Source organism: Heterocephalus glaber, unplaced genomic scaffold (genome assembly GCF_053883595.1).
Source record: "Heterocephalus glaber isolate CG9 unplaced genomic scaffold, H.glaber_assembly_v1.0 deba00001550, whole genome shotgun sequence".
Lineage (NCBI taxonomy): Eukaryota > Metazoa > Chordata > Mammalia > Rodentia > Bathyergidae > Heterocephalus > Heterocephalus glaber.
This window is the reverse complement of record NW_028258343.1, coordinates 25,021,980-25,049,515: the sequence shown is the minus strand read 5'-3', so window position 1 is coordinate 25,049,515 and position 27,536 is coordinate 25,021,980. Positions and strand designations below refer to the sequence as shown.

The following is a 27,536-nucleotide window of genomic DNA, read 5'->3' as shown; positions in this document are numbered from 1 at the left end:
CATTGAAATTTCTTCCTGTACTGAAAGACCAAACCTAGGTTCTGAGTTAGATTTTTGTTTGTTTTTTTGGTACCGGGGATCGAACTCGGGTTCTTGCACTTGCGAGGCAGGCGGTGGAACCGCTGAGCTAAATTCCTGGCCCATGAGTTAGATGTTTAAGAGTTACTGGTTAAATCATTGAGTTTCTATACTCAAGAAAGACACCCATGTTTCTTTACTTGGGTTCTTACCTGAAGAAACCAAGTGAAAATACTCAGATAAGGTGTCAAATCCTTAGGAGAAAAACTGGATGCATCTAACTTAGTCTCAGGGACTCACAAAGTCAAGAACTAAACTTTTCCCCCGGTCCTTAGTCCACATGTGAAAACTCAAAGGCAACAGAAGCCAGCTAGAATGTGAGCTGCAGTGGCTGCTCCCGGGCTCTTTCCGACACGTTAAATACACATAGGAGCTCATCACCTGCCGGGCAATGCCAGCCGGGCTGCAAGAACCGAGGCTGTACCTCGGATCCTTCCTTTGCAGTTTATAGTATCCACAAGATCTTTCTCCTACCTGAAAAAGACGTTGACTTCTCAGTTTAACCTAAATACACAGGTGTAGTCTGGGAAGCAGGCAGACTTTTAAAACACCCTCAAACTTTCATGATCAGATCATAGTTATTTATTTATTTATTTGGTACCAGGGATTGAACTCGGGTCCTTGCGCTTGCAAGACAGGCAGCAGAAACACTAAACTAAATCCACGGCCCAGATCGTAGTTATTTATAATTGTAAAATTGTGAAACAAGCTGAAAAAACCCCAGTGCTTAGAAAGTGGTGAAGTTACGAGCAATACTCTTTATGGAAAATTATTTAAGACATTTAAGTTTATAGAGACTATGAAGTAACATAGAAAAATATAATAGCAAAAAGAATAAGAAGTTAAATATGAGCATGTTTACAATCTGGTGAAGCTATTCACAGTGAAAGATAATAGTAATAATGCCAAAATTGCAGTGGTACTATAGAACTACCATGAAAAAGAAGTAAAGTAGTACACAGTGTGATTACAAAGCCCGAAGAGAAGGGGATGAGTGTTCCCCCAAAAAGGAAAAAAGAATGGAATTCATTGCTTTCCTGCATAACAAAAATTGCTGGCATTGATGGCAGGTGAAAGGATAAGATTTTACAGGCATTTCAAGTAACAATATGAATTCACCTTTTTACCAACACATACACAAGAAAGGTGTTCAATTGTTTTTTCAAAGCCTATGCATAGAATTTTATGACTTGAAGACACTATTAAAGGTGACTTTATTTTTCTCCTTGTTTTCTCCAAATTTTCTTTTATTGAACACTGCTTTGAGATTAGAAAATTCTAAAAATTAAAAAAATTCCATTACTGAACAAAAGCAATAAATAGTTTGTTGAAAGTCAGAATGACAGATATCTTTTTAGCACTCCTTGTCTCAAATAGTTAAAAAAAACTCAGAAGAAAAAAGAAATGGAAAAGTCTTTTAAGAAAGCTACACAGAAACCCTTAGTCTGGGAATAAAACAGACTATTAGATCAAAGAAAATTTGCCTTCAAATGACAATTGTAGCAAAGAGAGGTAAGGTTGAAGACCAGAGACGTTGCAGTGTGGAAACGGTCCCTTGCAGCAGTCTGCTGAGGCTGCCCCAATAAGGGAATTTAGTTCTTCACTTTTAGGGTTCCTGTGTGACCTCTTGCTCTAGTGCTTCCAGATGCCTCAGCAGGGCGCCAGACAGGGATGCTGTCAGGCCACACTGGGCGAGCTTCACCAGGACACCGAAACCAGAGCCCTTTCCACCATTACTAGGAGACAAAGACAAAAGATTGATTTGTGATGTTTTGTTCTTAACGAAGTCAACAGTATGTTTGAAGGACAAAGATGTTTTCCAAAATGATAGCTGGGTGGATTAAATGATAGATGAATAAAACAATTTATCTGTGGCTCTAAATATCTTTCCATCCTCCCTCATTGTTGCATCTAGCAATAAAATGTCACTGAAACAACAATACCAAGTAGAAAACCTGCCCATGTGTCCTTACTAGTTAATGTGAGAAGAAAACACCTGCCAGGTTCAGGCCTACAAAAATCGTTTTAATATAAGGTCACAGAAAATTCAGAGGTTTTATGGCCCACTATAAAACTGCTCTCTGTCTTTTCCCACTAATTCCCTAGTGTCACATTTAACAAAACAAGGAAACCACAGCTAAAAGAGCTGTTTGCAGATTAGCCTTCCAAGCCATAAATAACACAGGGTTTTGCTCACCTCCAAATATTAAGGCAGCTTATCAATGTTTAAGCCCCTTCCTTTTTGTAAGGGCTGCTAACATTTTAACCCGAACTGAGAGTTTTTTTCTTTTCTGTCTTCTTACATTGACAGAGTACACATTCATAAGGTTCTATTATCAGACGTCATGGTATAGAGTGCCTGCTGCTTGGAAGCCCTTGCTTTGGAAGATGCAGCTGCTCTGTGCTTTCCTGGCTGTGCTCCCTCCAGGTGCCAGGGTCAGGGCTGACTGTCCTGGAAGATGTAGCTGTGAGTCCCCACAGTCGGTGCAATGCTACAGAGTCACCAAGGTGCCATCGGGTATCCCTGCCACCACCACGAGGCTCTACATCAGCCTCAGCAAGATCCAGCACCTCCAGCTAACTGGGCCCTTCTCTACTCTGGTCCTGTGGTTTGGTTTTGTGAGGGAGGGTGTGGGCAAGCGATTTAAATAATCATAACTCTCAAGAGCTGTTCGCAGAGGGCAGCCGTGCCACCTGCTTGCTGTGTGCTACTGAGATGGTGTATGTCCCTGAGTTTCTCTTTAGGGAAGCACCTCCATGTCAGGGTCTACAGTTAATGATTTAAAATCTCAACAGTTTTTAAAACTGTTGTTGCAAAGTAAAAGTAAGAAAGATCTCTTCCTTAACAACAAAAACAAAAAAGCCCACATGGCCATTTTATGTCCCCAGTATTAAGTTCTTTCAAGGGAAAAAAGCTTTATTTTATGCCATAATGGCAGATGATAAAGCATTGTAAGACCATCAAGATGAACCTACTGTTCTCACAGAAACGCACAGGCTAGCCAGGTACTGCTGTCTCTGTGGAAACCGACAGAGGAAATGCGTGGGTTTTTTCTGTTGTGCCAGATTACTGGCAGTTCTCACTTTATGTGCTTTTAATTCTGACTATTTTTATGCTCACCGATCCTGAGGACTCTGGAAAGCGTTCGGTAGATTTTTCTGAGTTTTACAGCATCAAGAAACTTACACCTGATCTTTGCTGTTTTGAAAGGTGTTTGGGACTAAGGTTCTCAGCCTGATTCCTCACTAACTACAGAGATGTGACCATCTCAGACAAGCTGTTAAAAAACGTTTCTGGGCCGCATTTACTCTGATGTGAGAAGACTGCACTGGATGAGGTGACTGCAGGGCTCTCCTCACAGAAGGTTCAGTGGCTCTCATTTTGCCTTCCTGTTGCCTGTTTCTCCCTCACAGATCCAGGTCCAACCTTTCCCCTTGTTTTAGATTCGACCGACCGGCTCCCCACTAGCATTCTTCACATTGATGTGTGAGAAGGATCTCCAAACAACGGGTTCCAAACTGAATTCAGTCTCCCCCCTCACTTGTGGTTTGGGGGCCTGGGTTCTTTCACTTAGCATACTCAGTGTTTGGCCTGGTCATACAGGGTCCAAACTTTCTTTTAAAGGCGGAATGTCCTTATCACTGTGTTTCCCTGAAGATAAGGCCTATCTAGAGATCAAACATGCCAGCCCCACTCCACCTGTCCTTGCCTTCCTTGCCATGACAGAGGAGCCACAGAGCAAGAGAACACTGGCCGTCACCATGGAACAACCAGCTGTTGATTTCAGCGGGAGTTTATTTTCTGAGTAGGTCTTATTTTCAAGAAAACATGCATACCACATGTGTGTTCATGCATCAGTTTATGGACGTTTGGGTTGTTTCTTCTTTTTGGCTATTATGAATGACATGGTTATGGATATTCATGTTTCAAATACAACGTTTTTGTTGTTGTTGTTTTTGGTGTTTTGAGACAGTCTCATTTTGTTGTGCAGGCTGGCCTTGAACTTGCAGCGACCCTCCTGCCTCACCTCCTGAGTGCTGGGATTATAAGCGTGTGCTACCGTGCCTGGCTCAAATACAAGTTTTTAATGTGGCCTAGGTTTTCCTTTCTCTTGGGCATATACCTTGCAGTGGAATTTCTGAGTCATGTGCTGACACTGAAAACATTCTGAGGAACTGTCAGACTGTTTCCCAGAGCAGCCATGCCATTTGCCCCCACGGCCACATGACAGTTCACATTTTCCGAGACATCGTAACACTTCTTTTTATCTTTATTTTTTCCTTCTGGTCATAGCCTTTCTAGTGGGTGCCAGGTGGTATCTCTTTGGAGGTTTGATTTGCATTATCCCATTGGCGAATGATGTTTAACATCATTTCCTGCTTACTGACCAGTCATATAAGTTCTGTGGAGAAATGCATATACAAATTCTTCGCCCCTTTTGTAAGTGGGTTACTTGTCTTTTTAGTATTGAGTTACAAGCATTCTTTAGATAGTCTAGATACAAGTTTCTTATGAGAGATATTATTTGCAAAGAATTGCTCCCATCCAGTGGGTTGTCTTTCATTTTCTTGATAGTGTCTTTTCATACATAAAATTTTTAAATTTGATTCATTTCAATTTTTTTGTGAGTGTACACCCTGTGTTTTGGGGGTCACGTATAAGATACCTTTACCAAATTCAAGGATGTGAGAATTTATGCCTATATTTTCTCCTAAGAGTTTTATAGTTTGAGCTTTTACATGTAGGTCCACGATCCATTCTATTTTTTTTTTTTTGATGGTGTGCTAAGAGTTCAACCTTGTTCTTTAGAAACCTCCATCCTTTTCTATTTCTGTTCACTTACTCTCACTTGGCTCGCAAGTCATGATGAACTGCTCGATTGTGCTGAATGAAAGATCAGAGGAGCAATTCATTCCTTGTGATACCAACAGACACGCTGCTGGGTGACCCACATCACTCGTATTTTGAGGCAGACCTTTCAGTTCAGATTTTGTGTTCATACATGCAAAGCATAACTAAATTCATCTCACGACAGTCATTCAAACTGCTTCAAGTCAAAGTGACTCATTCTCTTCGAAGGCAGCAGACAAATACAAATGTGGTTATTGTGGTAGTAAATTAAAATAATTCTCCTTTACATCATTGATGAAAGAGAAGAAGCTATATTCAGTTTTTCCTGGGTAAGAAATATATAAACAGGGTTTATCACTAAGCTGTGGGATTATAGATTATTTTTATTCTCTTTCCATAAATTTAGGACTGTTTATAGGAAACAAACATTACTTTGATGATCAGAAAAAAATCCAGCATTGTCTTCAAACTCTGTGCTGCCGTGTCACACAGGTCGGAAGCCGTCTCTGCGGGTCTCTCAGCTCTGTTGCACACTGGACCTCTGAGGAGCTGCAAGTGGTGTATGCTGCTTAGAGCAGGGCCTTCCCCTAATTGAAGCCAGAAGCAAAGCCTTTCGTGGGAAAGCCGCAGGGACTCACCTAGTGTTCCACTTTACCTTACTTGATGTATGTTTTAAACAACATCACATAAGCTGCCAGCAGCTAGCAGCTCCAAGGTTAACCCAAGGACAAGAGCATCTCTCCCCACATTCCTGAGTATGGCCTGCGGAGACTCTGAAAATGACGGAACAGATCTGGCAGACTTTTTCACATTGCCAGCTTTGCAAACCCACCTGAAAATCAATGGATGTCTTCCTCTTGCTGTTGACAGCACCAGAACATGTTGTTCTTCAGCTAATTGGATATTACAACACCAAGGCTAAACAGATATGCACTAGATAGCATAAACCTGGGGGGCCCAACTTTTCCACCGGGAAGCAGAATGTATTGGACAGGTGATTTCACTTTAATAAGCCTTTCTTTGCTTTCTAAAAAGGCAATAACCGTGCTTATGTATAAAACTTTGTAAAGATTAAACACAGTAAATACTTAGTGGCAGGTATTTTACTTATTAATAATTGAAACTGATCTGTATTGACTGACAAAGACAAAAGAAAACGTGATCCATGCTTAATAAAAGAAAACAGCTAGCTACTAGGGGCTCTATGGCTGCAGTCCCTTCTGACTCGAACAGAAGGTAAGCCTTGAAAAGTGCATTTCAGCATGGGATGTAGGTGAGTTAAAGATCTGAGTTGTAGGCAGGTCATTTAACTGTTTTGACATCAAATTCATCACTGAAACTTCAGGGAGATTTGAACTATATAATTTCTAAAGTCTTTGTTTTTAAAAACTCTTATTTGTGTCCAGATCTTGAATCTTTTTTGAGAAGTATTAAATGTAGGGCAAATACAATAGAAAACGTTGTAGTCAAGGAAGAAAGAACTCTGGAGTCTCATGGGCCTGTTGGAATCACAGGGCCTCTTCACCCCTCGTTCTTCGTTTCCTCATCTGGAGCCACTGTTGTTAATGGGAAACTGGCTGTATTAGTAGGAGACTGATGACGACATGAAGAAGCACTTGGCAACTGTAGATAATTGTAGATGGACAAATAAAATGCTAACATTATTAAGACTAGTAGTAATTAATAGAATTGATTAATAATTGAAATATCCCATATTAGCAGTGATATGTGACCCAGGGAAACTGCCAAAACCATTATGATTAAAAACCTCCATCCGCGGGAATGCTAATTTCAGATCCTTCTAATAGAGTAACATATTAGATGCCCTAAAATGTGCTGTGATTCACACGTCCTTCCAGAACACAGATACCTTTAATAAAATTTCGATGCCATATTAACTCACTTCGAAGGTGTTACTCATACCCTGGTATTGTAAATTGGTATTAATTGTATCATTAAATCAAATACTTAGAAACTGTAGGTAGTGCGATATATAAAATTGTACACTGAAAATTCTATCTTAATTGAATTCTACAGCAGGTTAAAAATTCTGGGAAGATTTACCAACCCTAAGAAAACCTGGAATAGTTCTTCTTGTCCAAAGATTACCCCTACAAAATGCAGATGACTATGTCGTCAATGGAAAGAGATGGCTGTGCCACAAGGGGGCTGCAGCATGAGGAGAGACAGGGCGATTTGTGAGCATGACTTGGGGATTACCTAAATCCTAACAGAAGAGTCATGTTGGCTCTGAGGAATGGTTTACTAAGCAGTGGAGAAAGACCCATGAATACATTTCTTTCTTTATGGCTAGAAGAAACTGGCACTGAAATTTGCATTGGCGAATTGCAGATTGGGGACAGGAAGCAGGCAGCCTCATTCTTCAAATTACGCAATAGTTAAAAACGTTTTTCAAGGGAGTATATCCTAGTGATAGTAGAATCTAGGACATTTAAATTTTTTACCTTTAATTTTTTTAAAGTACCAACATTTAAAAAATGTAATGTGTAATTTTAAAAATGCAAATAATGCAAAAATTCCTACTAATGTTACCCAAAATTAGAAATGGTAAATAGTTGTAAAAGATTTGAAGACTGTTCAATTTCTGGGTAGTATGAGATAATACAAGAAAAAAAATTCTAATCCATGAATCACTGTGTAGTTTATAAGCACTTTTGCCTAAAAGTAAATTATTGAGCCATAGACTACGTAGCAAGAATTGGCCAATACTATGTGTCCCACAATAGTGTATCAAAGTGCTTAAACTATCTTTAGTATCTTACACTAATGTTAGCAACCCTAAATTAAAAATGCCTAGGACCTGAGTTTCAACCCTTTTCCAAGAGATAATTTTGAATAGAAGCTAGTCTGAAGTATCTCACTGGCCTTGGAATATAACGCATATAGTATTTGCTCAAAACAATCTTAGGTGTTTCCTCCCCTTCCTGGACCCTACTTTTTTCTGCAGCAATCTAATCTCACAGGAATGTTGGCTCTGGAAGATTTCATTGTATTGGCCAGTGGAACAGAGTCTGTAGAAAGTGACACCTTCAAAACTCTGAGTACTTTAAAGGCCTCAGAGCTTTGGGAAAATAAGTTCAGACGAGTCCTCAGAGCTCTTCCAGCCAGTCTCGGAGTGTTAGAACTGAACGACAGTGCGATAGGTGCCCTGCATGGATCAGACTTCGAGGGGCTGAAGAAACAGGGCTTGAGCTTCGGAACAACCTGATCTCCTCCGTGTCTCCCCGCTTTCCCTGCTCGTCAGCTTGGAGAGCTTGGCCCTGGACGGTGACTGCATAGTCTGCAGCCGGGCCCCTCACGCTCTCCTGCCTGAAGAACCTGAGCGTGGAGAGTAACAGACTGCATCTCACCCCAGGCAGCTTCTTTACTGCTCTGCAGTCTTTCCAGTCCCTCAGTTTCAGTGGCAACTTTCTGACTGAAATTCCCGTTAATCTACCAAAATCCTTGCTATCTTTAAAGATGGAAAGAAATCGGCTCAAAGTGGTTAGGTTTCGCGACGTGAAACACTTGGAGAAACTTTCCCATCTGTACCTGTCGGAGAACTTCCTCTCCTCCATTGACCGGGTGCAGTTCCTTGCCAACTTAAACACTCTCGAGGTGTCCCGCAGTCAGCTCCATGTGTTGCCCCTCAGACTGCCAGCAAGGCTGCAGAAATTCGACTGCAGCAGTGACCTGATCAGCAGTGATGGCACAGGACTTCCAGGACCTTCGAGACCTGAAACACCTGATCCTGGACAACGTCCTCAGCCTGTTTGAAGCTGGGCCCTGCAGAGGTGCTCAGAGCTGTCCAACCTGGCCCTGGAGCAGAACCTGCTGGGGTCCATACTGCTGAGATAAGGGAGTGCTGTCATTTGTGGATGCTGTACAGATGTTCCACAGAGTGGAGCGCATCCACATGCTGCACATGCAGAAAAGTTAGCAAACATTACGAGGGTTTAGAGATAGACATTTTAAACAGAGCTGTGGCATCTCTACCCCTCAACTGAGTCCTACACTAGCTTAACTATTTATAACCTGTAACTGTTGTACATGTTTGCATTGATTGATCCTATTTATTGAAACTTTATTTCATATCCTACATTTTATTTATTTACTTGGGCTTTTTGAGACAGGGTCTCACTATGTGGTTCAGGCTGGCCTTGAACTCAGCAATTCTCCTCTTTCAGGCTCCTGAGTGCAGTGATTAGGTATGCACCACTATGCCTTGCTTATACCCTACCTTTTAAAGTAGATAAATAAAAATCAGTAAAGGAATAAGGAACTATTGTTCTCTTTTAAAAGACACTGCAGGTATGTAGTTTATTGTACTGTTAGAGAATTCTTTGTCCTTTTAGCACTCTATTAAAAAAAAAAAAAACTTGGGCCGGGGATTTAGCTCAGTGGTTTCGCCACCTGCTGCGCAAGCGCAAGGACCCGAGTTTGATCCCCGGTACCAAAAAAAACCCCAAAAACTTCTTGCCCTATTAGCATTATCAAATTTCTTAGAAGTAATGTACCAACTTTTCTGTAGAAGTTTATGGCATTCAGTTTATCTAATTTCATTGTTAAGTTATAATACTATAATTATTTTATGAATGAGAAAGGGAAAAATTATCTGTATGGATATTCATTTTTTCTAACTGAAAAAGTAACTTTTATTCTACAGTATGGTATCTGTGCCCAGTGCAAATCATCAAAAAATTATTTTTTTAACTGAAATAAGTATTTAAAAGTATATGTTAAATGTGGTTTGAAAGTAATCAATTTATTCTAATCCATAAGCATGCACATTACAATTATTAATTTAATTCAACAAATACCATTTTGAACTCTTACCACATGTCAAGTACTTTAACAGGTACTTGGGACACATACATGTAATAAGAGATAACACTTCCTGTTTGGTACAGCTTAATGCTCTCGGGAAGACTGACAATGAGCAATATAAGAGATAGGTAAAGTCTACATTTCTTAGACTGTCAGATGTTGAAGGACGGGGACCCGAGGCTCAGCAGCACGATTTTACACAAGCTAAGCAGAGTGACCCTCCAAAGCTGGACCCTTTGGCCACAGACTTCCGGGGGAGGGGCTCCAAACAGAAAGGACCACCAGCACAAAGGCTCTCAGGAAAGCCCACCCTGCCCCATTTCAAGATCTAATACTCGTTTTTAAAACCATTTTTACCACGTATGTTTGAGCCTTATTTTCTGTTACTTAATGTTCAATGCAAGAAAAACAGTAGTATGTAAAATAAACTCATCAAGCAGGAAAAGGAGTGACCACATCACAGACAGGCTCGACATCACAGCAGGCTCGGCAGCCAGGAAGAAACTGCAGTCCTTAGCTCTTCTACTCAGGTGACCTTCAGAGAGCACTGGGCTAAATAATCCTGCTAAATTTAATGAGCGAAAAACAGCTTATTTAGTCTGGGGAAAGTTTTGTGTTTTTATAAGTGAGCACAGAAGCAGGATGCCTTTACCCAATGGCACGTTGAGGAATTGCAAGCTAGGCCAGTCGTGGTTTTCAAGTCAGGCTTCAGGTTAGAACCACCTGGAGAAGCAGACAAAGGCTGACCTCAGACCAATTAGACCAGATGCCTCAGGGCAGGGGTCCAAACGTCAGCAATTTTAAAAAGCTCCTTGGACGAATTTATTGTGCAGCCAGTGTTGAGAACCACTGGGAGGGGCAGTGAGCTGGACAGCTGAGGTCGGGTGGGCTTTTCCATGCGCTTGAACCGAGCACAGTGTGACTGTGGTCAGCCAAAGGTCAAGGCAAGGCTAGCACTGACAGCAAAGTCCTTGGGATTTTAGCGTGCCCACAGCCAGCATCTATGTGCAACAGCTTTTCTTTATCTTGGAAACTGAGAACGACTCTGAAAAGTTTCTCTGGTTTTCCTCCCATAAAGAATAAACACACACACACAAACACACACAAAACGTCCTATAAAAGAATAAAAACAATAGCTACTCAATATATTTGAGTTTTAAAACTTATATGACAGCTTGAGACAGTATGTCTTTTCTCTTTATTTGCATACTTCTTATTCTTACAGAAGAATCGATGCTATGAAATTCAGTTTTCTGACAATAAACTGTGAACACAGGGCTGGGGATTTAGCTCAGTGGTTCCACTGCCTGCCCCGAAAGCGCAAGGTCAATCCCTGGTACCAAAAAAACCCAACAAAAAACAAAACAAAACAAAACAAAAAACTGTAAACACAAGCAAGCAGCTCCTATCACCAAAGGGAGTTCTACAGATTTCCTCCCTGACCTCTCCTCCACCATTCCACCTATCACCAAGAAAGCAGTACAGCTGTAGTGGCTCCTGGTATACGCGTACTCACACTAAATTTGCCTCACTGTGCTCACTGCATTCCTTGATTGCTTGCTAATCTAGAACTGAGTTCCAAAGCAATCATTATTCCTTGTTACTCCACATGAGAGGCTTTATCTATTATTTTACCAATTGAGACCTTAAGGCTTAGAGAAAATAAGAAACTTGGTCAAAAGTATATTTGCAATAAATGGTGAGTCAGAATTTAAACACAGTAATTTCAGAGCCAGGGAGTTTTATTCCCCTCTGGCATTTACTCTGCCATTGACAAGACATGGCGCTGCTTAGGATGCTGGAAGCAAGGCGTCCTCTCTCCACATTCTCCAACCTGCAGCTCCTGGGCAGACACAAGTTCCTCTGTCTCTCCTCTGTCCTCTCACTGGGGACTCTAATCCAGAACAGCTCTCTGCTCCCCACAGGCTCAGCAGTTTACCTTCAGGCACAGGGCCATCTGCTGGCCAAACGCAGCGATCATGTGACAGCACGTGTGCCTTCAAACCAGGGCTACTTTACTAATACAGACCCAACTAACAAGTTTTATTAAAACAGTAAGTGACTGTCAGAGAGGTACAAATCAGGAAATTGATCTGTTTCCTGATGTCATTTTGGTTGTAAGTTCCATAGAGACAAGAAAGAAAGAGAAGGATATGCTGAAGAATAAGCACAAATTTTGGCTACACAGGCAGAACTGAGTAATTGCTTAAAGGAAAACTCGGCATACTCATTTTCATTATCTAACATTTGTCATGTGGCTTCTGGGTCCCAAGCACTTTCATCTGTAAGGCAGAAAATCAGAAGCTTTAAGCAAAGAAACTTACACTGAGCCACACACTAGCAAGTGCAGTGGTAAAGGTTAGACCGCCCGCCCAGCTTAGTGAGCCGGGCCCTTGCAACTCCTCGGCTCCCTGCTCTGTCCTCAGCTGTGCTCTGCTGTCCTCTGCTGTCCTCTGCCAGGTGAGTAGAAACTTGCTCACTGCTGTAATTAGAGTCGCTTTCTATCCTTCTTTCCTGGGGGAAGAAACAAAACAAAGCTATAGGTAAGAGATTTTCTGTAGAGCTTCTTGGATATTAGCTGGTTTGTGCACAAAGTTCTCTTCTCTTGAAGATTAACTTCAAGCTGAACTGAATGCTCAAGTGGTTAGTGTATGAACTGGGTTTCCCAGGAAATGAATCTCCTTTGTTAGGTAAATTTTATTCCATCTAAAGAGAAGACACTTTAAATAATGAAGGCTGTACAATGCAGCCAGGTGTCAAGCAAGAATGTTTACGGCAAGGGCTGACTCCACATCACATGTGGGCCCATGAGATCGTGTCATCCAGTGATACTGTGGCTGTTTGTTTTGTGTAAGCACCTGCTGTGTTATTCACATGGTGGCCAAAATTGGCTAATGACGCATTTTCCAGAATTTCCACCATCGTTAAGCAATGCATGATTACTCAAAAAGCATAAATATTTATATTTATGTATGTTTAGGTACTGTATAGTTTAGTATATGGATACACATATAAAGTGGATGGTTTAGTTAAAAAATTTTAGGCAAAGTGCCAATAACCTAAAATACTAGCATTTTCAAATGAAATTCATATCAGAATAATATAATAAGTAAAAAGTAATATTTTCATAAAATACGGCTAACCTTGTTTGTTTTCTCTCATCACTCCAGCAATGAACACTAAAATGCATGGACTTCTAGAGCTTTCACCCTGTGGCAGAAAACATCTGGATGCTATTTCAACATGAAGGGCCTTTCTTTTCCTATAAAAGCTTCCAGCTTCTCATGGTTCATAGCAAGAAAAGGCCTTACTACAAAGTTGTTGACTATAACAGAAAGATTTTCAGATTCACTGCTGTGATTCTTTTGTATTTTTATCAACAGGCATTAGCATAACATTTTTCAAATTTATATCCACAGAATTAAAAAAGTTTCCCCCCCTTTATTATAAAGCAATAGCTGTTCAAGGTTGAAAACACAGCGTGCTGAAAAATAGACATTACTTCTCATTGTTCAACTAGAACATGTGACTTGCTTTTACATAGCTGGAGTTGCACAAGAATGTATTCCATTTTTTGTGGGTTTGTTTTTTGGTACCGGGGATCGAACTTGGGTCCTTGAGCTTGTGAGGCAGGTGGTGGAACCACTGAGCTAAATCCCCGGCCCAATATTCCATTTTTTCCATTAACATTATATTTATTTCTTCCCCTTTTTCCTTCTCTGATTTTCCCAAGGGCTACTATGGACCCACGGATCTTAATTAATTCAGGGTGTTAAAATCCTTTATGGTCTGTTGTCTCCTGTGATGGTTCGGGTGTCCCACATTTCACAGTGGGCCCCTCCTGGTGCAATGCTGTGTTCACCATCCAGGGCTCAGTAATGTAGAACTGTGGTAAGACACACCGAATGGGGAGTCCACCATGTGAATCATTAAGCGGTCAGTGCAGTGCTAAGTATATTCACATTGGTACAGCCAGTCTCCAGAACGCTTTCTTTTTACAAAATGAAAACCCTGCCTATCAAACAACTACTCCCCATTTCCTCTCCCTCCTGCCCTGGCAACTACCACTCCATGGTGTGAATTAAGCTACACTGGGAAGTTCACAGAAGTGGAATTATATAGTACTCATCTTTTCATTTCTGGCTTCTTTCATGTGCACAGTATAATATCCTCAGGGTTTGTCTGTGCTGTAGCACATCTTGGAACTTCTTTCCTTTACACCATTAAATAATATTCCATTGTATGTACAAGGTGTGGTGGGAAAATGCGCGAATGTTTAAACTTTTAAAATAGCTCGACCACGAGAAGTCAACATTTTGAATGATCCAGGACATCTGGCCGGCCACAACAGCACGGTTAAAGAGTCCCGGAAAAGAGAACTCCAGAACCGCTTCCCAAATTGACAAGATGGACGGGAAGTGCGTGGGGGGGGGGGGGGCGGTATTTTGAGGCGGATTCATGGCAACGGGTCCTTTCCTGCAGTAGGTGTTTAAGAATTTAGACAGCAGTTTCGGTCACCTCGGGCACCTGTACGTCAGGCTTGCGGGTCTCCTTGATTTGCAGACGTGTGGCCGCTCGAGCGGGCCGGGGTGGTGTGGGCGGCCGGTCCCGCTCATCTGCTCCCCTCCACGGGCTCCCTGAGACCCTGCCCCGGCTGGGGCTGAAAGGCAACGCCGTCCGGGACGTGGCCGAGCAGGAGCTGCGGGGCCTCAAGCAGCTCCAGGTGCTCAACCTGCGCAACAGCGAGATCTCGGCCCTGGAGCTCCGGGCGCTGGCGGGGCTGCAGCGGCTCCTGCACCTCTGCCTAGACGGGCACCCCTGGCACTGCGCCTGCGCGCTGCTGCGGGGTGCGCGACACGCTGCACGCCCAGGGCACGGACGTGCGCGGAGGGGCGGGGCGGGACGTGCGCGGAGGGGCGGGGCGGGGCGTGCGCGGCGCCCGCGGAGCGCAGGGGTGAGAGCTGGACCTTGTCGCGCGAGATCCCGCGGCAGTGCGAGGCGGGGAAGCGGGCGCGGGCGGGCGCGGCGGGACCCGACGAGGACGCGGACTGCGAGGACGAGGACCGCGGGCTGGAGTGAGTGGCGCTGCCCGCCGCGCCCGGGCCCCCGGACCCCGCTGAGGCTGCCGGGCTGTTGTTCGGAGAAGAAAGGCCGAGCGGGCCGTGAGGCGCTGCCCGTTCCGAAGGCGTTTGTGCGTCCCGACGCCCGGGCGACCCGTCACGGCAAATAAGGTCCCTGCGGGCCGGGGTTCTGCGAGCTGTCTGCGCTTGCCACCGAGAAGCCCCGGCGTTCGGGCCGGGCTGAGAGCGCGGCGTGACGCGCGGAGCGGAGCCCAGGGCTGGAGGGGCCACGCTGCTGCCCCGTCCTCCTGACGGTACCTGGGGTCGCCGACGCACAAGGACGGGGTGGCTCGGCCCGGGGCGCCAGAGGCTTCAGTCCTGGTCACGGTGCTGTGGCTTTGGGCCTCGCAGCCAGAGCACCGCAGCGCGCCCCTCCCGCACCAGGAAAGGGGGCGGGCGCCCCGCAGGGCACCCAGCGTCCCCCCGCTGCGCCCCACTCTCCCGCCACGCCGCTCACCACCCGGGCTGGGGACCAAGCCTTGGCACGTGGCCTCTAGGCAGCGCAGGCTCTGCTGCCCGGAGCGGGAGTGCTCAGCGTCCGGGTGGGGCATCTCCCACCCTTCTAGGCGGACTGGCCCAGCCTTTCACAGGTTTGCCTCTCGTTAGGGGGCTGGAGGCCTTACAGTCAGACTGAGACCAAAGGAAGGGCCTTCCTGGAGAGCGGTGCTCCGTGTTTCCATCTCCACCTCGCCTCCTCCTCCTCCTCCGGCAGCTGAGCGCTTGTCAGCCAGGCCTGTCTGGAGCTGTGGCTGCGCATAGTATTTTTCTATCAATCCGTTCTGTGAATACACTCAAAACCGTATCCAAAATTAGCTTCTGTTCACATTATCTACTCATTAAGATTTATCTACTGCAGTACTTCACAGTTTTCCATCAAAATATCCCTAATGGCAGGGAAAGTAGACAGAATGAATGGATGAGCCAAGCTGGGCCCGGGAGATAGGACTTTCCTCAGTGTCATGTTTTAACCTAAAATGTCATGCAGACTTTGCATTTCTTGCTTTCTGTCTATTTTCTTCTTTTCAAGTTGATGCTGCGTGGAAAAGACTGACTTATACCGTGGTTCTCCTGGCCCCTAGCAGGCTGACACACGCTCCAAAAGGCACAGAAATGCGAAACTCAGATGGCTTCCCTGCTGTTGGGTGGGGTTTCAGCTCTTTTTAGTGTGTTAGACCTACAGTTCTCTCTGAGAAAGGCTACGGATGGCTGATGTACAATAATTTATAGCCACTGGTGTTACCAGAATATTTATGTATAATCATAATTTTCAGGCTGTGAGGTTCTTGGGAAAGAACCTAGTCATTTAAAATGAAGTTCAGGGCCGGAGATTTAGCTCAGTGGTTTCACTGCCTGCTCTGCAGGCGCAAGGACCCTAGTTTGATCCCCAGTACCAAAAAACAAACAAAAAAAAGAAGTTCAATCTTTTTTTTTTTTTTTCTGGTACCAGGGATCAAACATAGGACCTTGCACTTGTGAGGCAGGCACAGTGCCACTGAGCTAAATCCCTGGCCCTTTTTTTTTTTTTAAACAGGGTGTTGCTAAGTCACTAAATTGCTCAGCCTAGGCTTCAGTTTACAATCCTTTTGCCTCAGGCTCCCAGAGAGTGCTGGGATTATAGATGAGAGCCGCCCTGTCTGTGGAGAGAGTGCAATCTTATAGGAGTAAGATGATTGTCAGACCCACACTTTCAGGAACAGGCTGAACTAGAACCTGATTGCACCTGGGCTTTTGTTTTGTTTTGAATTGTTTGTGTTTCTGGGTGTGTTTGTGTGCTGGGTCTCGGGTATTTTTCCTCAGCAATGAGAGAGAAAAAGTAACAGACAAATAGCATTCTAGTAAAGCATTGCATTCATCTGCTTGGAAAGCTGTAGTAAAATGCCACAGGTAGCTTAGACAACAGAAGGTCACTTTCTTGCAGATCTGCAACCAGAAGTCCAAGAGCAAGGGGCTCCCAGTGCTGCTTCAGCAAGGGCTGTCTTCTGGCTCACAGACTCCACCTTCTTGCAGTGGCCTCAGTGGCGCCTTCTCTGTGTGCACACAGGAAGAGGGTTCTAGGTCTCTTCCTCTTGCTATAAGGATACAGTCCAGATTAAAGACCCTTATGACCTTCTCCTGCTGAAACAAAATACCCAACACCCGAAGTTAAAGGAGGAAAGGTTTCTTTGGCTCACAGTTTATAGAGGTTTCAGTTCATAATTGGGTGGCTCCAAGACAGGGTGGCATAGCAGAAGAGAAACAGTTCATGGCAGGCAGAAGTCAGCAAAGTAGCTAAGAAGCAGCAAGTAAGACAGCAGGCTTTTTTTCTGTCCCTTATATCCTACCCAGGCTACCCACCCTTAGGGTGGGTAGTACTCACACCCAGAGTGGGCCTTCCCATTATCCACACAAAGAACTATGCCAAACCAATCAGTGGACTAATTTAGTAATCACCCTTGATCCCAGGATCACACACTTCATCCCAGCCTCATATACTCTAGATCCAGCCACCTCTGAAAATCCCCACTTATGACTGATGAGGCTTTGGAGGGGGAACATTTAAATACAAGCCATAACACCTTATATAAGTTTAATTACCTCATATTAGCTTCTTGACACTAGGACAAAATATCTGTTGCTCATAACACAAAGGAAGAGAAGTTTTGGCTCCCAGCTTCAGTGGGTTCAGTCCATGGTTTACTGGCTCCAAGGCAGAAACAATGGTGGAAGGGCCTGGCAGAGGAAAGCTGCTCATCTAAGGGCAGCCAGGAAACAGAGAGAAGGGAGGCACTAGGGAGGAGAATCCACCCTTCCAAGTCATGACCCCAGTGACCTGTGTCGTCCAACCAGGGCCCACCTCCTGACAGACTGTTCAGCTATGAACTTATCAGTAGATCAGTCAACTAATAAGCCTAGCATGTCATAATCCACTCATCTTTTAAAAGCCCTACCTTGGAATAATGAGACTTTGGGGGGATAGTTTAGACCTAAACTATAGTACTTCACTGAGGTCCTATCTATAAACACTATCACATCCAGGGCTAGGCCTTCCACATATGAATTTTGGAGAACATAATTCATTCCACAATAGCATCTATGCACCTATCTGTTCATCTAGATTTCTGGCTCTTGATAGAGTTTATCAATTAATTTACCAAAAAAGAGAAGAAAAGGGAAGACAAGAAGAAAAGGAAATTTTAAAGCTCAATTATACATTTCTACTTGTGTAAGACTTAAATTTTTAAAAAATCAGATAATTACCTATGACCTTGGAAAGCAGCTGGGGGCGCAGGATTGGAATGCAGAGCAGGTGATAGTTGGAAGGAAGGGTGAAGTGTGGATGTTTCTTTGAAGCCCAGAAGCTGAGTGTGGGTTGAGCGTCGGTGGAGTTGGAGAGGAAGAGTGCCCTTAGTGCAGGGTTCTGAGAAAAAGGGTTGCTCGGGGACAGATGTCTAAAACTGGGAGATCCACTTCCCAAGACCTATTTTTCCTGTGTTACTCTGTGTGTGTTTCCTCATCTGTAGAATGATGACAGTAGTGCTACAAATAAACCAAATGTAAGGAAAACCCTTTCCTAACACCTCCATGATCTTGTGAATCCGCCCCCTTTCCACATGGAGCTATTGCTCCACACCCCAAATGCCAAGCACCTGGTCCCAGATGTAAATGAGCCCAAGGGCTATGCAATGAGCAGCACACATCTGTACTGAAGACCCCTTCCAGGAAGCCCTCATATTTCAAATCACGCCTGCCTCAGCCCACAGGAGTCAGAACCAAGATGCTGCTTGGTCCTACTGCCCCTGCTGCCTTTTGGCAAAACAAACCCTTGTTGAAACTTTCACTGGTGCCTGTGAGGACCTGATCCTTCTGTGGTTCAGAACAATCTCCCTCTTAGCCTTGGGGATGTCCTCCCCATTTGAAACTCGGCAAGAATAAAGGAGATGAATAACCTGAAAGGAAGGTGCTATGCCCCTTGCAGGCACACTTGCTGGTCTCCGGGGAAGGTACCAGTATCATCCAAGTTGTCCTGAGAGACCAGTCTTAGCTTTTACTCAGAATTGCTTAAAATTTACAAGTTCTGGAAGGTTTCCTCATGGGCGTTGTACACTTCTGTTACACAACACACACGACAATAGGAAATGCCTACACTCACCTCTGGCTGGTGTGTGGGTTTTCTGTAACACCTCTGCAAAGGGTTTGCCAGTCTCAGAATCAGCATTGAGACCTGTGAGTCTCTACTCTTATCAGGGAGAAGAAGACTTCAGATGTCCTGGCTTTTGGAAGAGAAAGTTATCTTCAAGTTGATCCTCAGAAAAACTTGCCTTTCTCACAGGTGCTTTTCCTTCTGCCTATTCCTTGTGTCCCCTCATTACAGAACATCTTGGGGTCCAGACACGCCCACAATCCTGGTCTCTTCCTCATAAAACAGTCATTGGTGTGTATGTGGGAGCTGGGGACTCTTTCATGCCTTTCACATACAGATTATATGCATTTCACTAGCATTGGGAAACTGAATTCATACATGCTTTTAAAGCTTTATTTTGTTGGGAGTCATGGTTTAGTTATTTCATGCATCATTTAGTTAATTAGGTATTTTGCTCGGTTAGATATGCTTAATTATCCATGTATACAAATGAAATAATCACTGTATCAGTCACCCAGAAATCCAGTGTTTTCTGTCCTACACTCAATTGTGTGTTCAATGTTAAATTTTTGATTGTTGGCAGATTGGCAGCCCCAAATCCTGGGAACACTAAAAGTTCCCCAAAGCACAGTTTTGGGAGAATAATCTTGAAGGGACTGCTGTCACCTGGTGCTGATCATGGATTATCTCAGACCTTGATTCTAGAGCTCACACCATCTCTGAACCCAACCATCACCTTTATTCTAGACAGTATCTGTTTTGACAGGAGAGCACCTGATGAATTTCTCTACCATTTTTTCTCTCCAAGGCAAGATATTGCTTTAATAAACTCAATGGGCTTCCACAAAACACTGTTCTTAGGAATCCAATGTAGAGGGTTTGATTTAATGGATGTGTCTTAGTTATTTTTTTCATTGCTGAGACAAAATACCCAACACCCAAAGCTAAAGGAGAAAAGTTTTATTTTGGCTCACAGTTTGTAGAGGCTTCAGTGCATAGCTGGCTGGCTCTAAGACAGGGTGGCCTGGCAGAGGAGAAATGGTTCATGGAGGGCAGAAGGCAGCAAGCAACAAGTAGCAAAGAGGGACCAAGCGACAGCCTTTTTCTGATCCTTGTATCCTAACCAGGCTATCTGCCCTCATAGTGGGCAGCACTCACATCCTTAGTCCTCGCATTGCACCATGAATGAATCCTAGCGTCACATACTAGAGATCCAGCCTCCTCTGAAAAGCCCCACTTATGACTGCATGAGACCTTGTGGGGACATCTGGACACAGCCATAACAGGATGTGATTCAGCTTTCAAAACAGCCACTGACAATTGCTGGTCATGCAGACCCAGCTATTTATTCTCTTTGCCACCACAAGGCCCCTCACAATCTCCCGGCCCTGGACTGGATTTATTCCAGCTGTTTTTCAGGCCTTTTATTTAGGACTTTTTAAAAGATCACAAATGTCCCTGAAAATTCTTTGAATAAATTTCCCTGCATTATATGAAAAGTGGCCCGTGATAATGACCCACCTAAAGACGTAATAACATCACCAAATAGGATCCCTGTGTTGAAGGCTCTGTGTATTGTTAATTTTATTTAATCAAAGATTCCAAGATGGTTTTACAAAGACTACTTGCCCCACATGTTGTGTCAAAGGACACTCTTAGCAGCAGTTCCTGCTTCTACACAGTCTTCAGCATTTGTCCATCTCTGGTCCTTGCCCATTCAGTGGGTGAGAAAATGGCATCCCTTCAATTTCCTGCTAGTGAGGTTGAGCAAGTTTTCTATATATTTGTTAGCTTTTGCATCTTCTCTTCTGTTGATCACCAGCTTATGCACTTTGACCATTTAAGAAAACTGAGTTCTTTGTCTTTTCTAAAAATCAATTTGTAAGGGTTTTCTTCTGCACAATTGGGATATATCTGTATTTTGTGAGATATATTATTAGTATTTTATCCCAAACTATTATTTTTCTTTTTGATTCATGATGTCTTTTGCCTTATAGAAAATGTATCATTTAGGTAGTCAAATCAGTCAATCTTTTAAATATATAAAAATACACTATGCATATATCTGTACATATATACATGCACTAAGATAAATTTAAGTGTGTATCTATATACTGTATGTATATTGTGTGTATCTACAAGATAAATGTGTGTATACATATATAGAGAGATCAGTGTTTCAGTGACCAATGTCCACCATTCTCGGTTACTTAGAAGTTATCTGTGTATCTGGGCACAGTGGTACACACCTGTAATCCCAGGTACTAGGAAGACTGAGATAGGATCGCAAGTCCAAGGCCAGCCTGTGCTTAGTGAGACCCTTTTCAGAAGAAAATGAAAAGAATAAAAAAGAAATGTTAGAGATTGAAAACGCTATAGGAGAAATAAAGCAAGCCTCATTCTAGACACAGGTGAAGGGAAAAACCCTACTACATTTGAGTGTGTATCATTAGGATATTTCCAAACCGAGGAGCAAAAGAGAAAAAAAAATGGGGAAAAGGGACAGAATAGTCAAGAACTGTGGGACAGCTACAGATAGTGTAATACAGGCTCAGTGGAGAAGACAGGGAAGGATCAGAAGGAAACAGTTGTATGTGGAGCAATAATACAGTAACTGAGACTTTCCTCAAACTAATGTCAGGGGCCAAACCTTAGCTCTAGGGAAATCCAAGCAGAATAAATGCCCCCAACTAAATCAGGCATATCATATTCCAACTTTAGAAAAATGAAAGATAAAGAAAAAAATTTTATAAAAGCCAACTTTTCCTACTGAGAAACAAAGATAAGGAAAAAAGTCTTGAAAGAAGCCACCACTCTTTCCTATTCAGACTCAAAGATAAGTATTACAGCCAACTTCTCAGAAATCACACAACCAAGAAGGGAGTGTAGTAAAATATTTGGAATGTTGAGGGGAAAAAACCCACAACATAGAAATCTGTATCCAACACAATTTCCTTCAAAATAAAGGCAAACAAGGATTTTTTCAGACAAAAGTTGGGGAATGTGTTGCTTTGCAAAAAATGTTGATGGAAATGCTTTTCAGAGAAGCAAAATGAGATTGATTAGAAATTCAGGACAATGTAAAGAAAAGCACTAGGAGAATAAATAAGTGAAGGTAAAATTAAAACTTGTTTATTAAATTTCTAATTGATTCAAGAGATAAGTTTGTTCAAAATGACGATCACAATGTAGCCAATATATACACACACGTGGTCATGTCTGCACACATTATTATACATATGTAAACAAGATGAGAGCAGGGAGTGGGAAGGGAGGCAGGACCACTTCATTATACTACATCTGCATTCCCTGCGAAACAGTGCGGTGTCACTTGGAAGTGGAACTTGATTCTTTGTAAATAAATATTGCAAACTACAGTTAAAACAAGTATAACTGGTATGCTAAGAAAGCAGAGGAAGTGGAATCATATAAGGTGCTCAGTTAATACCAAAAAGCCAGAAATGAAAGGTAGGATCCAGAAACACAGGCAAGAAATAGAAAACAGTAGTAAGTAGGGGAGGTTGTATCCAACTATCTGTGCCACAAATCACTAAACATTAGTTGTGTAAACACAAACTGAGAGACAGGTTATCAATGTAGATTTAAAGGAGATCCAGTGACCTGGAGACAGCAGTGCATGCCTGCAGTCCCAGCCATTCTGGAGGCTGAGATGTAAGGATCCCTTGAGTCCAGGAGTTCAATACTAGCCTGAGTAGAAAGCAAGACCCTGTCTCAGAAAAAACAAATCGCAACAAAGGCCCAAATATACACTATCTACAAAAAGATTAAAAAACTCAAAAAAAAGAACAAAAGCTAAACTTTGGGCTGGGGATTTAGCTCAGTGGTTTTGCCACCTGCTGTGCAAACACAAGGACCCGAGTTCAATCCCCAGTACCAATAAAACCCTCACTTTACATATAAACTCACTTTACATACAGTCAAAAAAGTAAAAAGATGGAGAAAAACATACCATGTTAATACTAATCAAAAGAAAGCAGAAGCCGCTGTATTAATTTTGGACAAAGTGAACTTTCTGCTAGTTTGTGTTTTGAGACAAGCTCTTGCTATGTAGTCCAGGCTGGCCTCAAACTTGCCGAGCTAGACAAAGCCAGCTTCTGAGCAAAGAAATGCACCAGGGATAAAGATGGGCACTGCAGAATGACAAAGGTAATTCTCCAAGAAGATATAACAATCCTTCATTTGTATTTGTGCATAACAAGAGAGCACCAAAATATGTGAGGTAAAAACTAATAGAAATGCAAGAAAAAGATGAACTCATTATTATAGTTGGACACTTCCAACTAACAGAAATGGGCAGATCTCAAAGGTACAAAATCTGTAAGCACATAGTTGAATTCATCAACACCATCAATCAACTGGATATAACTGACATTTATCAACTACTTGTCCAGCAACAGTGGAGTACACACGCTTCTCATATTCACAAGGGAAGTTTATTATGGTAGATCACATTCTTGGCCCTAATACACACCTTAATTGATGTAAAATAACAAAAATGTCTATTCTTAGACCCCAATAATGAACCTAGAAATTAATAACAAGAAGATAGGAAAATCCCAAGATACTTGGACATTAAACAACACATTGGTCAAAGAGGAAATCTCAAGAGAAAGTAAAAATACTTTGACTGAAAATGCAATTGATCAAAATATGTAGAATGTAGCAAAAACTGTGTGAAATTTATATCTTTTAATGGATATAATAGAAAGGAAGAAAGATCTAAAGTCAATAATCTATGGTTCTAAGAACTGTATAAAGAAGGCCAAACTAAATCCAAAGAAAGCAGAAGAAAAGAAATAATAGATATTAGACTAGAAATCAATAAAATTAAATATGGAAAAGTGGTAGAGAAAATCAACAAAAACCAAAGGCTGGTTCTTTGAAAACACTAGTAAAACTGGTAAGCCTCTGGCCAGGCTGACCAAGAAAGACACTGGAGAAGGAAGGACTAGAATAGGAATGAAAGAGGCCATCACTACAGGCTCTGTGAATAACGGGCTTCTGTGAACAGCTCCAGGCCCACAGATCTAACAACTTACAGACTAAACATAAAAAACTTAAGGTGGAGAAAGATGAAATGGGCCAATTCCTTGAAAGACACAATCTGCCAAAACTAACACAAGGAATTAACTATCTGAATTGACCTATATCTATTAAAGAAGTTGAATTAGTTGTTAATAACTTTCCCAAACAGAAAGCACCCAGCCAAGCTGGGTGAATTCCATCAGACCTACAAGAAATAGATTACACCAATTCTTCACAATCTTTTTCAGGAGATAGATACAGAGGGAATACTTCCTAACTCATCTAACGAGGCCGGCATTTCCCCTACAGCAAAAGAATAGGACATTACAAAAAACGAAAACTACAAACCAGTCTCTTTTATGCTCCTGAACAGAGATGCAAAAGGCTTCAACAAAATAGCAAATCAGATCCCACAGGGCATGAAAAGAATACAGTGACCAAGTGGGATTTAGCCCAGGTAGGCAAGTTTGTTTCAACATTCAAAAGTCAACAAGTGAAACTCATCATATCAATGGGGTGAAGAAGCCAAACTACACGCTTAATGGTGAGAAAATACCACTAAAAAGAAACAAGGCGTGAAAGTGTGAAGGGACATGAACAGCCTCTGGTGCATAGTGGTAAGGGAAAGAGGGTGATCGATATGGAAGGCTGCCTGCTGCAGGGTTCCACCTGTCAGCACCCCAAAAGGCAAAACTGCAGAGACGGGGAAGGATCAGTGGTTACCAAGTCTCAGGAGGAGCAGAGAGGATTTTAGGGTTCGGAGCTCGTCTGTGTGGCACTCCAACAGTGAATGCAGGCGTAGGATGTAGAGCACAGAGCACAGCCAGCACTCCTGTAACTGCTGACAGGAGACAGTGATGTGCCAACAGTGGCTGGAATTGTACAACACTGGTCAGGGTGTTGACAGTGGCTTCATGGAAACTACGTCCTGCATGCAGTGTTCATGGCAGCCGAGAGCAGGCAGGGGAACAGTCCAGGATAGTCCCTGAGGTCACACGGGACCGCCAGACCCACCCCGCAGCGAGGCCCACTGAGCCCCAGGCAGCCTCCTGGCCCAGCCATGGGCTGCGAACATCAGTCCCAACCTCCACAGAGCCATCCCCACCTGACAGCCGCAGCGTGGGGAGGCACGGGCAGCTCTGCTTGTCTGTTCATCTCCAGTGATTTTCTGTTCTGTAAACCCCAGATGTCTCCACCTGACCTCCACAGTGGGGATTAAATGATCGTAGAGCATTTCACAATGGAGGAGCAAGTCCAATACCATCCCCACAACACTGAGGACTTGTTGCCTTCCTGAGGCTGCATCTCTCTTGATATTTATGTGTCCTGATTTTATAATCTGAACTCCCCACATTCAGAAAGGGCCACATTTACTCCTCTTGTCAGGTGACTCCATAAGGAACCCTTTCGAAGTGTGAGGGCACATTGGACACTGGATTGAATGTGTCTACACAAGACATCTGGTGTGGCTCTCCTGGCATGCTGGAGCGTGGGTAAGAGCAGCAGACTCTGACTCTACCTCCTTGGAAGTGTAAGAAGCAGCTGCTCGTTGGCAACAACTACAGACGCAAAGTGGTTCCACCTTGCTTTGGTTACCACTTCTGCCCACCTTGTCTGATGAAGCAGAACCCTCATGCACACAGGTTCTGTGAAATGTGCATATTACAGACAGGCAGGTAGGGACAACAGGAGCCAGGACCCATGTTGAGCCTGTGGCCCAAGAACCTAGAAAGCTGCAGGAAGGGTGGAGGCCTGCCTGTTTCTGTCTCCCACTGCTGCTGAAGCCCCGAAAGAGGCTGCTTGATTTGTCCTGTCTCCGGCTGGGACCAGAATGGAGCCAGGCTGCTCAGGCCTGCACCTCAGTTCAGGTCATGCTCCTAACACATTCGATGGTTTTCCTTAAAAACTATGGGTAGGGGGGATTTAGTCCAAGGCCACAAAGCCATGGTCCTGCTCAGTACCTGCCCATCCCTACTCTGCTGCTGTTTACTTATTTGTTTCCTGTGCGGAACTGAACTCAGCCGGGTCAGGCTGGCGAAGGACCTAAGGCTGAACTACCTTCCCACCCATTCCTGTCTTACTGCAAGCTGTCAGAGAAGAAGAGCAGCCCCATTACCCTCTCTCTTAGGAGGCTAAACACCCTTGAGCTAGGAGACTCGTTAACCTGTCTGCCTGGTTAGGAGAACAAACCACTGGGGAGCAAACCGGAGTCTGCCTGTTAAAGGGCACTGGCAGATGGGGGTGTGGCCAGAATCCTCCTGCTGTGTTTTTCATTCAAAGATGTACAAAGACACATAGCCAGCGTGTCCTGAAAAGGTGGCAGGGGACTGAAACTGAGCTCCATTCTTATCGGACGCAAGCCCTGGGATAGGGAAGTGTATTTCTCCAGAGCAGTGTGGGGTGGGCATTGGGGACGCTAGGGATGCTCCCGAGCACAGCACCGTGGAAGGCAGCACTCACAGCAGCAGCTTGGTGGGGAGCAGGGCCAGGCACTCTCAGCTGGTGCAGGGCAGACCCCAGAACTGTCCCGGCCGAGCATCTGGGCCGGTGACAGGTCCACAGCCTTGCTGTCAGGGTGGCTTGAGGTGGACATAGATTCGAGTTTGAAAATAAAGTCAAGTGAGCCTGAGAAACGCAAGTGAGGCTGGCTGAAAAAAGGACAGTGATCAAACAACTAAAAAGCACGTGGCCAACAAATTAACAGACGTTTCCCAGCAGGAAAAGGGGATGAAGTGGGTGTGACACTGGCAAATCTGCACATCGGTACCTACCTGTGTGTGTGTGTGTCTACAGCAATATGCAGGACTACACGCTGCACACGTTCTGTGATGACTGCGGGCGGCGCTGGAGTGGACAAGCCCGGAGCATGGCTTGGGACTGGGCCAAGGCCTAGGTGGGAAACGGGCATTCGGACAGGAACAGCTTGAGCGAAGGGGCAGAACTGGGGAGCACAGGACAGAAGTGGCCTGGAGGTCGTTGTGAAGTGCAGACAGGCCGAGCACGGGTGCACAGGCAGGATGGTCACAGGGCAGACGGAGTAGAGACTGAGCCCACCTCGGGTCCATCTTCCTGCCACTGTCAGCCTGGCTCGGTGATTCCGGAATGAATGAATGAGTGAGTGAATGAAACAGCGTTGCGACCAGATGACTAGGCGGGGCCGCCCGTCAGGACTCCGTTCCCGGGGCCCCACTCTCGGTCTGGGCGCGGGAGGCAGCCCCGCTGGAGGGAGGTTAGCTCTCTAATGGGCACTTTCCTCGCGGGGGCTTGTCGATCTGCAGCGTGAACCATTTCCACCTCGGTCCTTTCTAGCGTTTGTAAGTTGCGATCCACCTGATCACGTGCTCCTCGGACACCGGCTGTGGGACGCCGGGCCTGGAGCCCCCGCCCGCGCCGCTTGTTCGTCCTTTACCGGAGTCGGCCCGGAAAGCCGACAGTGCCTGCTACTGGTCCTCCGCGCCGCCAGGGGCGCGTTGGGCGCACGGTCCGCCCCGGT

The 27,536-nt window shown here is 44.1% G+C and overlaps 1 protein-coding gene and 1 long non-coding RNA gene across 2 annotated transcripts in view; one reads left to right on the top strand and one right to left on the bottom strand.

The window, feature by feature from the left end:
• LOC101714799 (nephrocan-like) overlaps positions 1-15,877 on the top strand; it is a 22,325-nt gene extending 6,448 nt beyond the window's left edge. The window contains 8 exon segments of the mRNA XM_087190205.1: positions 2,390-2,679; positions 7,899-8,133; positions 8,136-8,631; positions 8,633-8,712; positions 8,715-8,783; positions 14,389-14,603; positions 14,605-14,637; positions 14,672-15,877. Coding sequence (XP_087046331.1) covers positions 2,390-2,679; positions 7,899-8,133; positions 8,136-8,631; positions 8,633-8,712; positions 8,715-8,783; positions 14,389-14,603; positions 14,605-14,637; positions 14,672-14,836 — 1,583 coding nt within the window. The 3' untranslated portion in view covers positions 14,837-15,877.
• Positions 9,675-27,512, bottom strand: LOC106010681 (uncharacterized). Its single transcript, XR_015442612.1, has 3 exons — positions 26,815-27,512; positions 14,276-15,656; positions 9,675-12,271 (listed from the first exon to the last, which is right to left on the bottom strand). It is a non-coding gene; the product is annotated as an uncharacterized LOC106010681 (long non-coding RNA).
• Between the last annotated feature and the right edge of the window lie 24 nt (positions 27,513-27,536).